We start from the raw sequence: 13,489 nt of genomic DNA on the forward strand, positions 1-13,489 counted from the left end.
GGGATCCCATATTGCAGATTGCGTCCGTGTTCGCGAGGCACAGGTACCTATCTTACATGTGTCGCCGCAATTGCGAACGTCTGAGTGTCCGTCTACCCGTATCACTGTTGTCCTGCGACGTACTCATCCTGGCGTCCTGGGCCAGAAGGAAGGCGAGAGAGGGAGAGAGAGAGAGAGAGCGGAGGCGTATATACCGCCGCGAGATATAATAGAACGAAATCAAATAGAATGGAAACGTCGCGCGTTCAAGATATCTCTTTGTATGTCTTATGATTTGACGGAGTGTCGTCCTCTCGCCTCTCGCGTCGCGCGTCAGACGTCACAAACGCCTTAACGGTGACTAAATTGGCACTTGTCGTTTCTCACCAGCGACTCCGGCTTTTCTCGATTCCGCCTCCGATACTTTTCTGCAAGCTTCTTCAAGAGAGCGTTTTTCCGCGAAGACTCTCGACTTGCCAATGCTTCGGCAATTTACGAAAGATAAATCTCTCGGAGAGAAGAAAACGCGGAAGATTAAAAGAGCACCGCCGACTGGAAGCACGGCGAAGTCGCGAGGTTGACGAGGAAGCAGCGCGCGCACGTGCCGTAAAAGAGAGGAAAGGAAGCTCCGGGAGAAACCAGAGAGAAAAGTGAAAGATACACGCCTCGCACAGGAAAATACGTATCCGATGCCAACTAGCGCTGACTATCCCCGAGGGAACGAGGAACGACTCGTAAATACTGTGTTAACAGGGCGTACTTACAGGGAAGAAGAGAAAGGAGTTCACTCTGTGGCGCGTTCTCTCGAATTACTCGACTACATACAGTTCCAGTTGCAAATCTGAATATATAGAGCCATCTTATCTGTTAGATGCCGTAGGTACGATTTGTAAATATGTTTGCAGCTCCTGAAAAAAGAATATTTTGGAATAAACTCTATGTTGCAACTATAGCACATTAATAAGATTTTAAACGATCAAAGAATTTATTTTAAAAAAAAACTGGAAATATCCTTCGACTGAGAAAATTATTTAGAACGTCTTATATCTATTTATGACGAATATTTGAAACTTGAAAAAAGCATTTTTTGAAATAGACTCTATGTCACAATTATAGCACATCAATTTAATAAGATTTTAAACGATAAAAGAATTTATTAAAAAAGAAAACTGGAAATATCCTTCGATATAAATTTGAGATAACTATTTAGAACATTTTATATTTATTTATGACAAAGAGAAATTAATTTTAATATAATAATATTGAAAGACGTATTTTAGAATTTTAATAATTATCTTTATATATATTCTATATAATATCTTTATAGATAATTTGAGAATTTCCGTTACATTTCTGTCGCTATAAAATTATAATCTAATTCTACAATGATAGACCCGTGGTGAAGAGCTTGTTTAATCCAAATAGAACTCTTTAATTTAATAAAATTTACCTCGTTAAGGCCAAATTCAATAAAGTCGTTTCCAGGAACAGCTCAATTGGAATTGATACAACGTCTTCACAATATATCCGCAATATGTTTAAATTTATCAGTTTAATTAACAAATAACGGTAATGAGAATGTAAATACGGATACTCCGGATATATCCTATATAAATACGGGAACGGTGTTCTGTATAAAGAACGCGCTCCGACGATTTAGACATCCAAGTGCCCGACTGAGCTGCATTCTTTAATTAAGTGCAACTGCACAGACACACGCGCGCGCTGTTTTAGGTATCTCTGCAGGTGCAAAGCGCTTTAGGGTGCAACTCCGGGAGAAGACCGCAGGAACTCATTTCGCGGCAGCAACTTTATGGAGATCGATGCTTCGGAAATAAAAGCTCCGGTATAACAGGGGGCCCACTCTCTCCCTAGAGTCTGGCAGGCTCGCTGCCAGAGCGGGATGGAGTGCCATGGGATTTGCTTATTTCACTACCCGTCTACCCTTCCCTCTCTTTTCGTCTCTCTATCTCTTTCTTTCCCTGTCGCCCCCCCTGTCTCTCTTTCTCCTCTTCCTGCCCGTTCAGTGTCCCTGTGAAAGTTTTACTGCCGTCTTGCTTCGTTTCGGGGACCATTCTCGATTCCTACGGCGCACAATCAAAGTTACCGATGAATATAAATGCCGGAGCTAAAAGCAGTCAACTCAAACGTCATCACGCGTTGACATTTCCGTTCGACTCTCTATGAGGAAGTCAACGACCTATCATTTTCCTTTTTAACGAAGCAATTTCTACGTCTCGCCGTAATGCACCGCTGAAATATTTCTTTGTTTCGCGAATCGCGAATTTATCGGATTAGAACAATCACCGTGCATTGCGATGTATTGCAAAAAGGGGACGTTTTACTTTCGGAGCGAAGCGTGTGGTCGAGACTAATAAAGTAAACTGGAAACACACTGTCTCTCTTTCTTTTTCTCGCGTTTAACGCATTTTATGGGCCAATTTTATGTCTGAAAGGTTAGCGACGCGTATAAATGGCAGGACTAGGACGTAGTCAATTTGACGCCACTCTCCGGCAATAGACTTCTCTTTCGATTCTAAAGAAGCCATCGATCTTTCCGCACACTCGACGCCACCGCCGCGCCGTTTGACCCGCCGCACTTGTTCAATATGTCATCGACCGAGAATCTCGGTAAATACAGTATAATAAAAAATATAAGAAGGCTTTTTCTTTTTTCGCGGCATCGAACATGACAAATAAAAAAAAAACAATATGACATATGAAGAGGTCAAAATAATACAGACTTAGAGGCACTTTTAATTAAAAATTAGATTAATTGAGTAGCCTTACTAATGTAAGCGTTTACTTATATACTCGTTGTCTAAATATAATAATTAATTATATCGTATTGTAAAGAGCAAAACAAATTCTTACTATCTTCAAGTATAATAAATTTCTTCAAATTTCTTTCTTTATTTTTCAAAGATTTATTCTTTGCAAATTGAATCTATAAAAGTTTTCGTGTATAAAGATTACTATAAAATTTTCTTTCTTCTAAAACGAATTGCGATCATAAAAGTGAACACGACGGCGGAAACGAATGACGTAATATTTTACATCCTATTCCATTGCAACTTAGCGTTTACTTACACTCAATATCGACGTCGCGATAACTGTATCATCGTAAATCATGTGTATATGTGGACTTAAGAATCCATGTGTCGAGAAAATACCAACCATACGTCGGTAGTCCAAGCTTAAGAAAGCCAGCTAATAAACAGCCTTCCTTACTCCGCTTTACGAAAGATATCTTACAGAAAGATGTCTCAATAATCTTGCAATATTATGTGCAAGATGAAAATGCATACAATGTATTATGGAACGTGAAATGTATTTGAAATACCCGAGTAGACTCGCGAAAAATCTAATTTTGAATACGAATGTGCGACAGAGTTTCGAATTACCTCGCATTATTAACGCGTTTCGCCTGCATGGTAAAATCCCTTACGAGAGCGATTGAATCGCTCGGATGTCGGCGTGGACATCGCCGAGAAACGAAAGAGAGAGAGAGAGAGGGTGGGCGGGAGAGCGGGAAAGAGCGCGTTAAGAACGTAACGGCGACAAATGACGTGTCGGCGAACTTGACTCTACGACAAATCGACTTGTCGCGGAATCCTATTGTTGCCTGCTGCATGTTTTCCCGAGTCCTTTCCCTTTTTGCCAGAAATCCGATCAGACCTCGTTCTACCGTCGAACCCGAGCACTCGGGAATGCTTGCTTACTCCACGTTTCGTTCGATTACATTTCTGTTGACAAAAGACGCCGTACTTATACATATAATATTGTCATTTGCCGAGAACATCGGAGAACTTATTGAATATTTTAATTCTGGATAATCGTCGAGAGTGTTACGAAGCGCGATCTTAATTGAGATATATTCAAAAATTAACGACAACCACTCTCTTTATTTTCAAACTGCTCCAAATATGGTGAATATCATTGTCATGACACATTTGAGCGAATCTAAATTATTAATTTGAGTGTATCAGAAACATATAATTTAGTCATCGTCGGAAAATTATTCAGGAGAATCCTCGTCTGGGTCCAAAACGCCTCGAAAGTTTTCCCAATCAAAATCTCTCGTTTTAATCGAATCTCAACGCGGAGAGCGCTAATGCAAACCTCGCTTGTTCGACAGCATTCGAGAATAGATTTCTATAAACTCTCTTTTCCATTCCTCGTATCCTCCCCCTTCCTTTCTTCCCCCCCGCTGTCTCCGGGACCTCGGCCTTACGTTCGGCTGGCCCTTCGCTGACCACGCTCTTTCTCACGAGGCTGCCGCACCTACAGCCGGTACCCCGGAGCTTCCGGTCCGAAATTTCCGGCTTAAACTAAGAGCTAATAGCCCAGCCGGAGACCCCGCTGTATTTTTATCTCCTTCGCCCGCTAAACTTACCATTTTCCTGTGTGTTTTCTCCCGACTTCATAACAGATTGCCCGGCTGGCCAGGGTTCGCAGATGGGATTACCGCCTATCCTCGCGATCGAACCGCTTCGCACTATCGCCTAAGCACCCTCTGCAAGCTGCCGAGACGTCTATTTGCGCCGCCGCCTTGGCTGTATTCAATACCTAGACAGATCACGATCATTATCCTCTTACCTAAGTACAACACGTGGGCGATAAACCTGAGAACCAGAACGCCCATCGAATCACGGAGGGAAATTACGACCGTATTGCGAAATGTCATCAACTGCAAATTAATCTGTCTTTTCCGTAAATAATTCCGCGTATATATTTCGGTTCTGATGTCTGTTCGTTATTGAAGGAAAACGGATCCCTTTTCTCACGGAATCATTTGGCACGGATATATTTTTAAACTGTCAAGTTGGGCCATTAACGATTGCTGCAGCTATTTAAGACAAACTTCAAACGACTCAATTAGTAAGGTATTAATAGGTAATGCGACATCGAAGGCTACTTACGATTGTAGGGGATAAAGTTGTCTCAGCGAGATCTATTCGGCGAAGGGACGGGAGAGAGAGAGGCGAGGAGGGGAGGGGAGGGGAGGGGAAGAAGAGAAATGGCCCAAGTTGTCGGTGACAGAAAGAGATGCGCCACCGTGTACTCGCAGGATCGCAGTCCTGAGAGACGGATTGAATATTCCAATGCACCGAGAGGCGATCAATAAATAGACGCGATTCCTAGGGAGCTATCCTGCGGAAGCCGGCCCTCCTATCCATTACCGATCCCTATTCAGAGCGAGGACGATGACGATTCCTCGAATGACGAGCCAGATGCACCGGCTCTCCGGCGCTGCTGTATTCTGCCCGCCTATTAGTATTCAGGCGACGACGTGACGTGCCGCGGTAATGACGAGAATGTAAGACGGGTGCAAGAGGAATAGCGCCGACGCGTGTTAACAATATTCGGAAGGACCGCGGTGTATAGGCGGCGCTTGATTATTATCGCGAAAATGGGTTATCGCGGAAACCAGGTCGTCAAACTGTGAAGTAAAGATAAGGGCTCTCGTCTTAGCGTGAATCCTAAATATTCGATCGCAAGTGCGTTCCGCACTTTGCATTGAAATATTGAAACCTTTAAGGAAACTGAAGTCCGATATTTTGCACGCAAACGTGTGTGGTTGTCTGTCGGCAGAAATTATAAAGTTGCATAAATCGGGGAACTGTCTCTTGATTGCGGCGACGAGTTCACTGACTTTGATCGCATATTTCGTACCTTTCGAGGGACGTTGATTGCCAGACGACCCGGATTCCCTTTCCTGAGCGAGTGAACTTCTCAGGGTAGATTGGCTCCATGTACCGGCGCGAGACGACAGTTCAAGATTTCTTTCATCCGCAAACGAAGGCGTCTCGGTAAACTTGCCCGCGGTCAGAGCTCTCCCCCGTTCCCTCAGTACGAAATGATCCAGGAGATTCAGGTATTCCGTCTCCAGCTTCATGGCCACCGACGACGAGTACGTGCCGGTGTGGTTGCCGTTGAAAAAATCCAGAAGATCGTCCCCGACGCTATCCTCGTGTCTCGTCCTCGAGTCCGGCGTGTTTAATTGAATGTAATTCAGCACCACCTCGCCCGGCGGGTAATTCGCCTGGCCGTATCGCTCCCTCAGGCTCTCCTCGACGGTCTTGTAACGGTACGAGTTGTAGGTGCACGTTATATCCACCACCGGCAGCTCGATTCGCGTCGCCACGAAGGACGACGAGTGTCGCGCCAGCGGGACCGTTTTTCTAACGGGCCGCTGCTGCCGGTCGACGGACACGGCACGCGGCACGGTGGGTAACGAGAGAACGGTCCGCGTCGGGCACACCAGCATCCTGGACTCGGAATTGGAGTTTAACAGGTCCGGCAACTTGGGATAGTGCTGCACCAGATTACGCCTGCCACGTCGGGCGTCGTCCGCGCTTTCCGTCAAGCGGCATCGCAGCGCCTCGAGTAACTTCCAAGGATGCCGCAGCTGCAAATTTCCAAAATCGGGATAAGCACGCGCGGCAAATAAACGCATTTCGAGAGGCGAGCTGACAAAGTGTGCGCGCGCGCGAACCGCGCTCTTACATTTTAACTTCGATATTACCGGGAGACACGGTCAAAATGATTAATGAACGTGTGCGTGACACTTTCTTTTTTCAATTAGTTGCCCGCCTTTAATGCATCGTGTCCTTTTACACACACGATGGGGGGGGAGGGGGAGATTTGTTTTCCCCGGTATTTAACCTACATACCCGGCGGCGCAATAAATCATTACTGCCCTTAGACGAAAACAATTCGTAGGTGCAATTTACGATCAATTAATCTTGATCACGTACGACAAGCGTCTGCAGTTGTACGAGCAGCGGTAACATCAGGATCAAGCCCAAAATTATGGCGGAGACGCTTTCCATAGTTGTAGCCACCAAGAAATCTCGTTGCACGCGGGACGTGGGTCGGATGGTGACGGGTCGTTCGCGTTACCAATGCCATGTCGTAGCGCGGCCCGTGCCTGGTGCAGCCGTCATCGCAGCCGTCAATTTTGATCGGTGTCGCACGGGTCGTGATTGGAAAACCGCGGCATGTTAAACTTTTCGGCGCGCCGTGAAGTGCGACCAGTTTTTCGACACGAATGTGAAGTAAGTGGCGAACGACTGTCGATCGTTCGTAAAAATGTTACGTGTGTGCGTATAAACTACGTGTAAATACTTTTACGATATTGCACAACTATTGATGCAATTAAATCGAATTCGGAGAGTCAAACGCTGTCGAAGTATATCGATTGATCCCAAAAGGTCGCGCCGCGCCGCAGCGAAAACCGCGAAACTCCCCCTCTCCCCCCATCCCTCTGTTCTCCGATCGTTCTCCGCAGAGCAAGTCGCGGACGGCTCCGTGGCCTCAATGGAACACGCGCGGAATTTGGGATTCCATTATAGCATAATAACTCACAGAGAGATTCGGCACGCCGGAAGAATGGAACGACGCGCGGGGCGCGTCTCTATAATAGGATGCAATTTAGACGCGGTCGAGACAGACAACGCCGCATCCTGCGAAGCGTAAATCACGGCGCGGCGCACGGCGGCGGCGTGGGGGGCCCCGCGGGGGGTTGCACGTGGGCGGGCGGCGGGCCACGAGGAAAGTGGAGGGTGTAGAAGTGCATATCTTAATTACAATATTCCCACGGGCGGAACACGGGGACCCTCGCCGACGCTTCGCCGACCACCGTCTCTCCCTCGCTCTCTGCCTCGTACATCCTCCTCCCCTCCCCCCCCCCCGCCACAACGCCCCTTAGACTTACCCAGGCAGCTTGTAGGAATTTAATTAATTTGCCAGTGGCGAGCAGGCTTGCTCCTTGTCGCCACTCTGAAATATTGTATCCTTCCCACCCTTTAAAATCCGAGCCAGCCGCCGTCGCCTTTGCCCTCCGGCGCTCGCAATCCGCGCGCGATTACCGCGCTCGGTCGCGCCCCCCCCCCCCCTTATCTCTCGCTCGTTTCCCCTTTTCTTTATTCTCTTAATGGATACGCGCCATCGTGCCGAGTTATAGATCAGGTACGTTTGCGGCTTTATTAGTTACGGCCGGAAGTGCCGAGAGACGCGGAGAGACGGTTGAGCAAAGCTGAAACTTTCGTTGTCTGTGTATATCGTGCCTCTCGGCACGAATAATAAGCGTAAGTTCGCGCGCGCGAGCGCGAAAGAGAGAGAGAGAGAGAGAGAGAGAGAGAGAAGTTCTCTCCGAGATTTCGCGGAAAACGAAATACTTGAGAAACTCGGAACTTTCTTCCCCGGAAGACTCCGCGGGAATATGCCACACGGTCGACAAAGCGGAAACACCCTCGGCGGCCGGGTGCTGCTGGCGGACACACGGCGAAAATCTTTCGAAGTGGCGCGGCGCGAAGAAACGCGCCGTTATCTAAACATTTATTTCGCAAGTACCATTATGGTATATTTATTTGATACTTTATTCGAAATATTAAAAGATTTCTTATTTAAATTTTCAAGGAAAAAGTCGGTCTCGGACTTAAGCAATAATTCTCATGGCACAAATGTCCTTCGTTACGCTTACAGCAGGTTACAACAGCGTCGTTTGAATGTTTTCCGTTTACAACTTCCCGGATTCTCTCCGCCGGGTGGAGTACATATATGTTTCCAGATGTTTGGGGTTCCTCCGAAGTTCCAAGTTTCGCCGAGTACCGGATTTACCACAACTTCCCGATTCCCGGCAAGTTTTGGGTCTCGCAACTCCTCCTCGATGGGCGATAATCACACGACGTTAAGAACTGTTGCGTCGCGGGATGAAATTTCATCGTTCCGAATCTCGCGATATTACCCTGCCGAGCCGCGAGCACGTATTCTCAAGCAATTCTGATAAATTGACGTAATAAAATAATCAATATCCACATTTAATTGCGATACATTAATTAACGGGATGAAATACGATGAAATTGAAAGATCTCGTACTTTAGAGTTATAAACGTCCCCCCCTCAATAGGCGTCTAAGGGAATTAATTTCGAACCGAAGACGAGACGTCGCGATATATATAAAGACCGGTAGACTAATCGATACTGCTTGTTAGTTCTGCTTCTACATCAGTAGGGTACATATTTACTTGTGTATGACTTCGTGCTTGATGCACCCTTCGTATCGCGGTATGGTATTACGTTATACTATACGCCTAAATTACCATGTACATGTTTAAGCTTCGTCGGATAGCATTGCGCGATATTGGAAATTACATTGACGCGATTCACGCTGATAGAATATAAACCCAAGTTCTATCACCTTCAATAGAATATATTACACGGCGTTACATTTTCGTGGAACACGATTCCGCGAACTACTGAGGAGTTCGGCTGCGCGACACTGAAAGGAAAGACGGGACGCATCTTCAGCCCTTTAAACGTCCACATAATTCTTTTTAAAACTTCTCCGTTAAATTTTATTTAAGATAATAATTAACGCGTGAAGATAATAACTCGATGAAGAAGAAAATTCGTTTGATTAAGATTACCTTGGCGACGTTAAACGCGAGAAGTTATATATGTCCAAAGACTACTGGATCTTGGTGAAGCTATCGGCGCGAGGATTTTCGCTGAATAATTTATCATCGTTGCGCCGATCTCAGATTGCGGCAGGGAGATTAGGCCAAACGTTTAGTCGTTAGAGTGGCCCGGCGTGTTACGACGGCTGGTCGAGGAGAAAAAAAAAATAATCGTTTAACTAGGTGAAATGTGTGCGGAACGTGGCAGACGGAACTGGGCTTAGGAGGATGGCAGACATCGGAGGGCGCAGACCGACGACGAAAGATGGATGGCGGCGGAAAAAAGCAACTAAGCAGCGCGTCTGCCGTTGAAAAGCTGAGAATCTTGATTCGGCTGAGCGCGAATGCCCCGGGCGCGCTTGTAAAAAGCCCCCGCGGAACGCCCGGAAATCCTTTGGTCGCGCCATTAACGGTGATTTCTCCTAAGCCCCCTCTTCCCGCCGGATCCTCTTCCCTCTTCCCGTATTCTCTCGTCGATGTCAACTCCATTTCGACTCATCAAGCCGTCATTCATCGATCACTCGAGACGCGGCTCTTCTCGCGACGTTTGCGCGTCAAAGTCCCACACTTTTACGTCGCATTGTTAGCGGTGAATTCGATTGTTCTATTCTGCGCTTTAATTCCGAGCAGGTCATCAATGAAAACCGAAGACGGTCGCTTTACCTCTACTGAAGAACTTTATTTTGAGACGCTCAAGTGCAAGTATCTCGCGTTTCAGCATAAATAAACGATATTTTTTCTCTGTATACATATAATCTACATTTTTCAGATATATCTTCTTGTATATTTCATAAACGATTATGCGACGCGAAATGTGTGAGGAGATCGTGATGCGCAGGAGGACGAACGGAGATTATTTCCGGCCGTGTCTCGCGAAGGGAAGCCGAGTAACGTCAATCGAGGCAGAACCACCAACCACCGCTGCTTGGTTGCTGCTTAGTGAATTTTCACGACACTGCCGCTGCCATAACCGTTCGCGACGACGGTCTGCGCGCCATAGAGGGATCCCGATCTGACTCCCAGGCCCAGTCCAAGACCCACCAGTCCCGAATTCGCGGCGACGACGTTCGTCGCGGCCAGCGTGGATCCGGAGATGAACGGCTGCCTCAACAGGGGCGCACCCACGACAATCGCCTGCATGATAAATGTGCGTGAATTTTCAGGGACGTGGAGGAGCATTTTGCAGCGACTCTCTCTCTCCTTTTTTTTCTCTTTCTCTCTCGAGCGCTCGATTTAGCGTACAGGATCTCCCGTCGGTATCGCATTTTCTTTGACAATTTTCGGTGAGAAGGAGAGCCCTCCAAATCTCTCCTCAAATCGAGCAAAGAATCCCACGATAGATCTCTCTTTCTGTCTTTCTATCACGCGCGGAGACTAATGGACCGAAGGGAAAAAGCGCTCAAAAAGTAACTCAATTTACCAACCTGCGGGCGGACCGCAACCGGTGCTGGTGCAGCTGCAGCGATCACGGGGCGCACTGTCGCTGCAGAGAGGGGTGCGGCGGTTCTAACCGTGATGCCGGGGTCCCGCTGCACGACCGCGTTAAAACCGTTGATAGGATCGGCCACGTAGGAGACGGCGCGCCGAGAACCGTCGGGCTCGATTAAGCTGTAACTTCCGTGAACTACGTCGCCGTTGCGAGTCTCTTCCTGCGCCTTGTTGTCGCCTTGAAAAGTATAACAGAGTAAGTACGCGTTTATATAATACCTCGAGAGCGAAGTTCCGCGCTACGCGCTCACGGAAAAGCGCGTATTGTCCCGACCGATGTTTTAATTTAAGTTCCTCCCGGCAAAGTTCCTCCAATTCTAATTCGATGAAGGAAACCCGATGAACGGATACAACAAATAGCTGAATTAAGAGATATCGACAGGAATTCACTCTTGCGAATTTGGAACGTTTGGAAACGTCGTTTTGGCTTAACTTCTCTCTTAATTACGAAGTCTTAAACCAGGACACTTTCTCGTCGAAATAAGATTCGATTATACGCTGCTACCGTTTGCGACTTTTAAATTCAAGCAATTTTCATTTAATGTCACAATTATGAATTTTTAATCACTTTTAATAAATAAAGTATTTGTAAATGTCAATATCTTTTAACTAGCTACATTGTCTGAAGTTAAATAACATTTTGTTATTTTTAACTACCACCATGTGTGTCGAAATTTATTATTTTAACTCTATTGGTTTAGTAAGTTAAATCAACGACGTTTAAAATAACTCAAATGGAGTATAATTTGACACTACTGAATTTAACAGTGTATACTCTTATTTTAGATAAACAATCTGACAATTACATAGTTTGAATCATCTAACAATTACAGTTAAAAATGGTTCATAATATTCCCAAATTATATTTTTCAATTAAGGAATATAAGTAAAAAATGAGCTTTCTGCTCTTGTCTATATCAAATCTCGCTCTATCATAACGACTCTTGTTCTTATTCTTAGATTAAATTGTATTTTGTTTTCACTCTTGCTCAGATATTTATATTGCATCGTCACAAAAACGCGCGTGTATGATGTGTAAATTGTACGTGAGTGTCCGCAGTGTATTGAGTTGAGTTCCATGGGTTTGCTAAGCCCAGATGATTGCGCGGATCAGTCATCCCTGCGGGATACGAATTATATTGCAGGGACGCACCAGTGAGACCATCTGCCACGCTATATCCGAAGCTATACCGAGGAGAATCGTAGTTTTCGGCTCTGATAATCGTTGCTGCTGGCTGTTGCGCGACGGCTACTGCAGTTGCACCCGGACCAACGATCCCGGCACGGACGACAGCCAATAAGGCAGCAAAATAGCCGATAATCTGCGCATCAGAAAATGAAACGTTAAATATCATCGACTTGATAAATTAAAGATGACTTTGTCTCTGATTAATTTAAAGGACGATTAATTCAACCGGCAGAATTGTTCATAGTAAAATTTGAAGTATAATTCGTCGTCTCTGACCTTCAGTCTTTTTTTTTCCAAATGTCAGATGACAAAATATTAATCATTCTATCGTTAATTAATAAGCTAATTGCATCTTTCCGATCGAAGTCACTCTAGCTGAATAAATATTCAGGCACTGTAAAAAAAACAATTAATATACATAATGTAAAAAGATTTCATACTGATTAATATTATCAAATATTTTAGAAGTATCTTTGCAAAGGTAAAAATCGCGAAAGTTAATAATTTTTTTACTAGTTTCTTATTAGCTTCTTAACTTACCAAGGTTAGGTTAGGTTTCAAATTATTATTACCGGCTTATAAGAATTGACGCATAAACATGCTGCGAACAGTACAAGTGCAGCTTTTCAAGCGAATAAATAAGCGAAACGACGATAAATAACAAGATGTGTAGAGTATTACTTTGCAATACATGACGATCACCGCTGCTGGTATATCTCGGTACTCGTTAAACGACAAACGACTGCATGCTTTGTCGGCTTCGGGACGGTAGATTTTATACCGAACGAGTCCGGGGGGGGGGGGGAGGCCGTCCCCGCCCTGCGGATGCTCCTGCTCCTACGTCTGTATATCCTGCACCCCACTTTCATCGGGGTCACTGCGTACATTACTATGCGGATTATATAGATAATATGCATCGTATACCAAAAATACCAACGTGGACTGCGATCTATGCGATATTATACCGTTGAAAATTCCAAAGGCATCGTATGAACTGGATATATGGATAGTACAAATATCTGATAAAAAAAAAGAAAGCTTTTTTACTAAATTTAAAATTCTCTCGAGGGAGAGAACTAATATTTCCTCGGCGAAATTAAAAACGCATATGGAATCTCTGTCAGACGGGTTGAATTTTTATGTTACATACCTATATTTATCTTTGATATGCAATGTCGATATCATTTTTACACGTTCTACAGAAATAATTAATTTTCCTGCTATATAACGGAAGGTAGCAGAAAGAGAGAACGGTTAAAAACTCATGTATATCTTAAACTGATAAGAAATATAACAAAGAAAGTTATTTGCGTTTTAATTTTCGAGAAATTATAACTCTAACTTTTTAACTTTTGTTGTTTCGGAAAAA

At 45.0% G+C, this 13,489-nt stretch overlaps 1 protein-coding gene across 1 annotated transcript; it reads right to left on the minus strand.

Annotated features, from left to right (window-relative positions):
• Positions 1 to 806: 806 nt before the first annotated feature.
• On the minus strand, positions 807 to 12,889 carry LOC139775784 (uncharacterized). Its single transcript, XM_071712061.1, has 6 exons — positions 12,802 to 12,889; positions 12,085 to 12,253; positions 10,868 to 11,109; positions 5,656 to 6,391; positions 4,376 to 4,548; positions 807 to 887 (listed from the first exon to the last, which is right to left on the minus strand). Exons 1-5 carry the CDS (start codon positions 12,811 to 12,813, stop codon positions 4,478 to 4,480), a joined length of 1,230 nt encoding a protein of 409 aa, XP_071568162.1. The 5' UTR covers positions 12,814 to 12,889; the 3' UTR covers positions 807 to 887; positions 4,376 to 4,477.
• Positions 12,890 to 13,489: the final 600 nt, after the last annotated feature.

This window comes from Temnothorax nylanderi, unplaced genomic scaffold (assembly GCF_030848795.1).
Source record: "Temnothorax nylanderi isolate EJ_2023f unplaced genomic scaffold, tnyl_v1.0 TNYL_tig0005_pilon, whole genome shotgun sequence".
Lineage (NCBI taxonomy): Eukaryota > Metazoa > Arthropoda > Insecta > Hymenoptera > Formicidae > Temnothorax > Temnothorax nylanderi.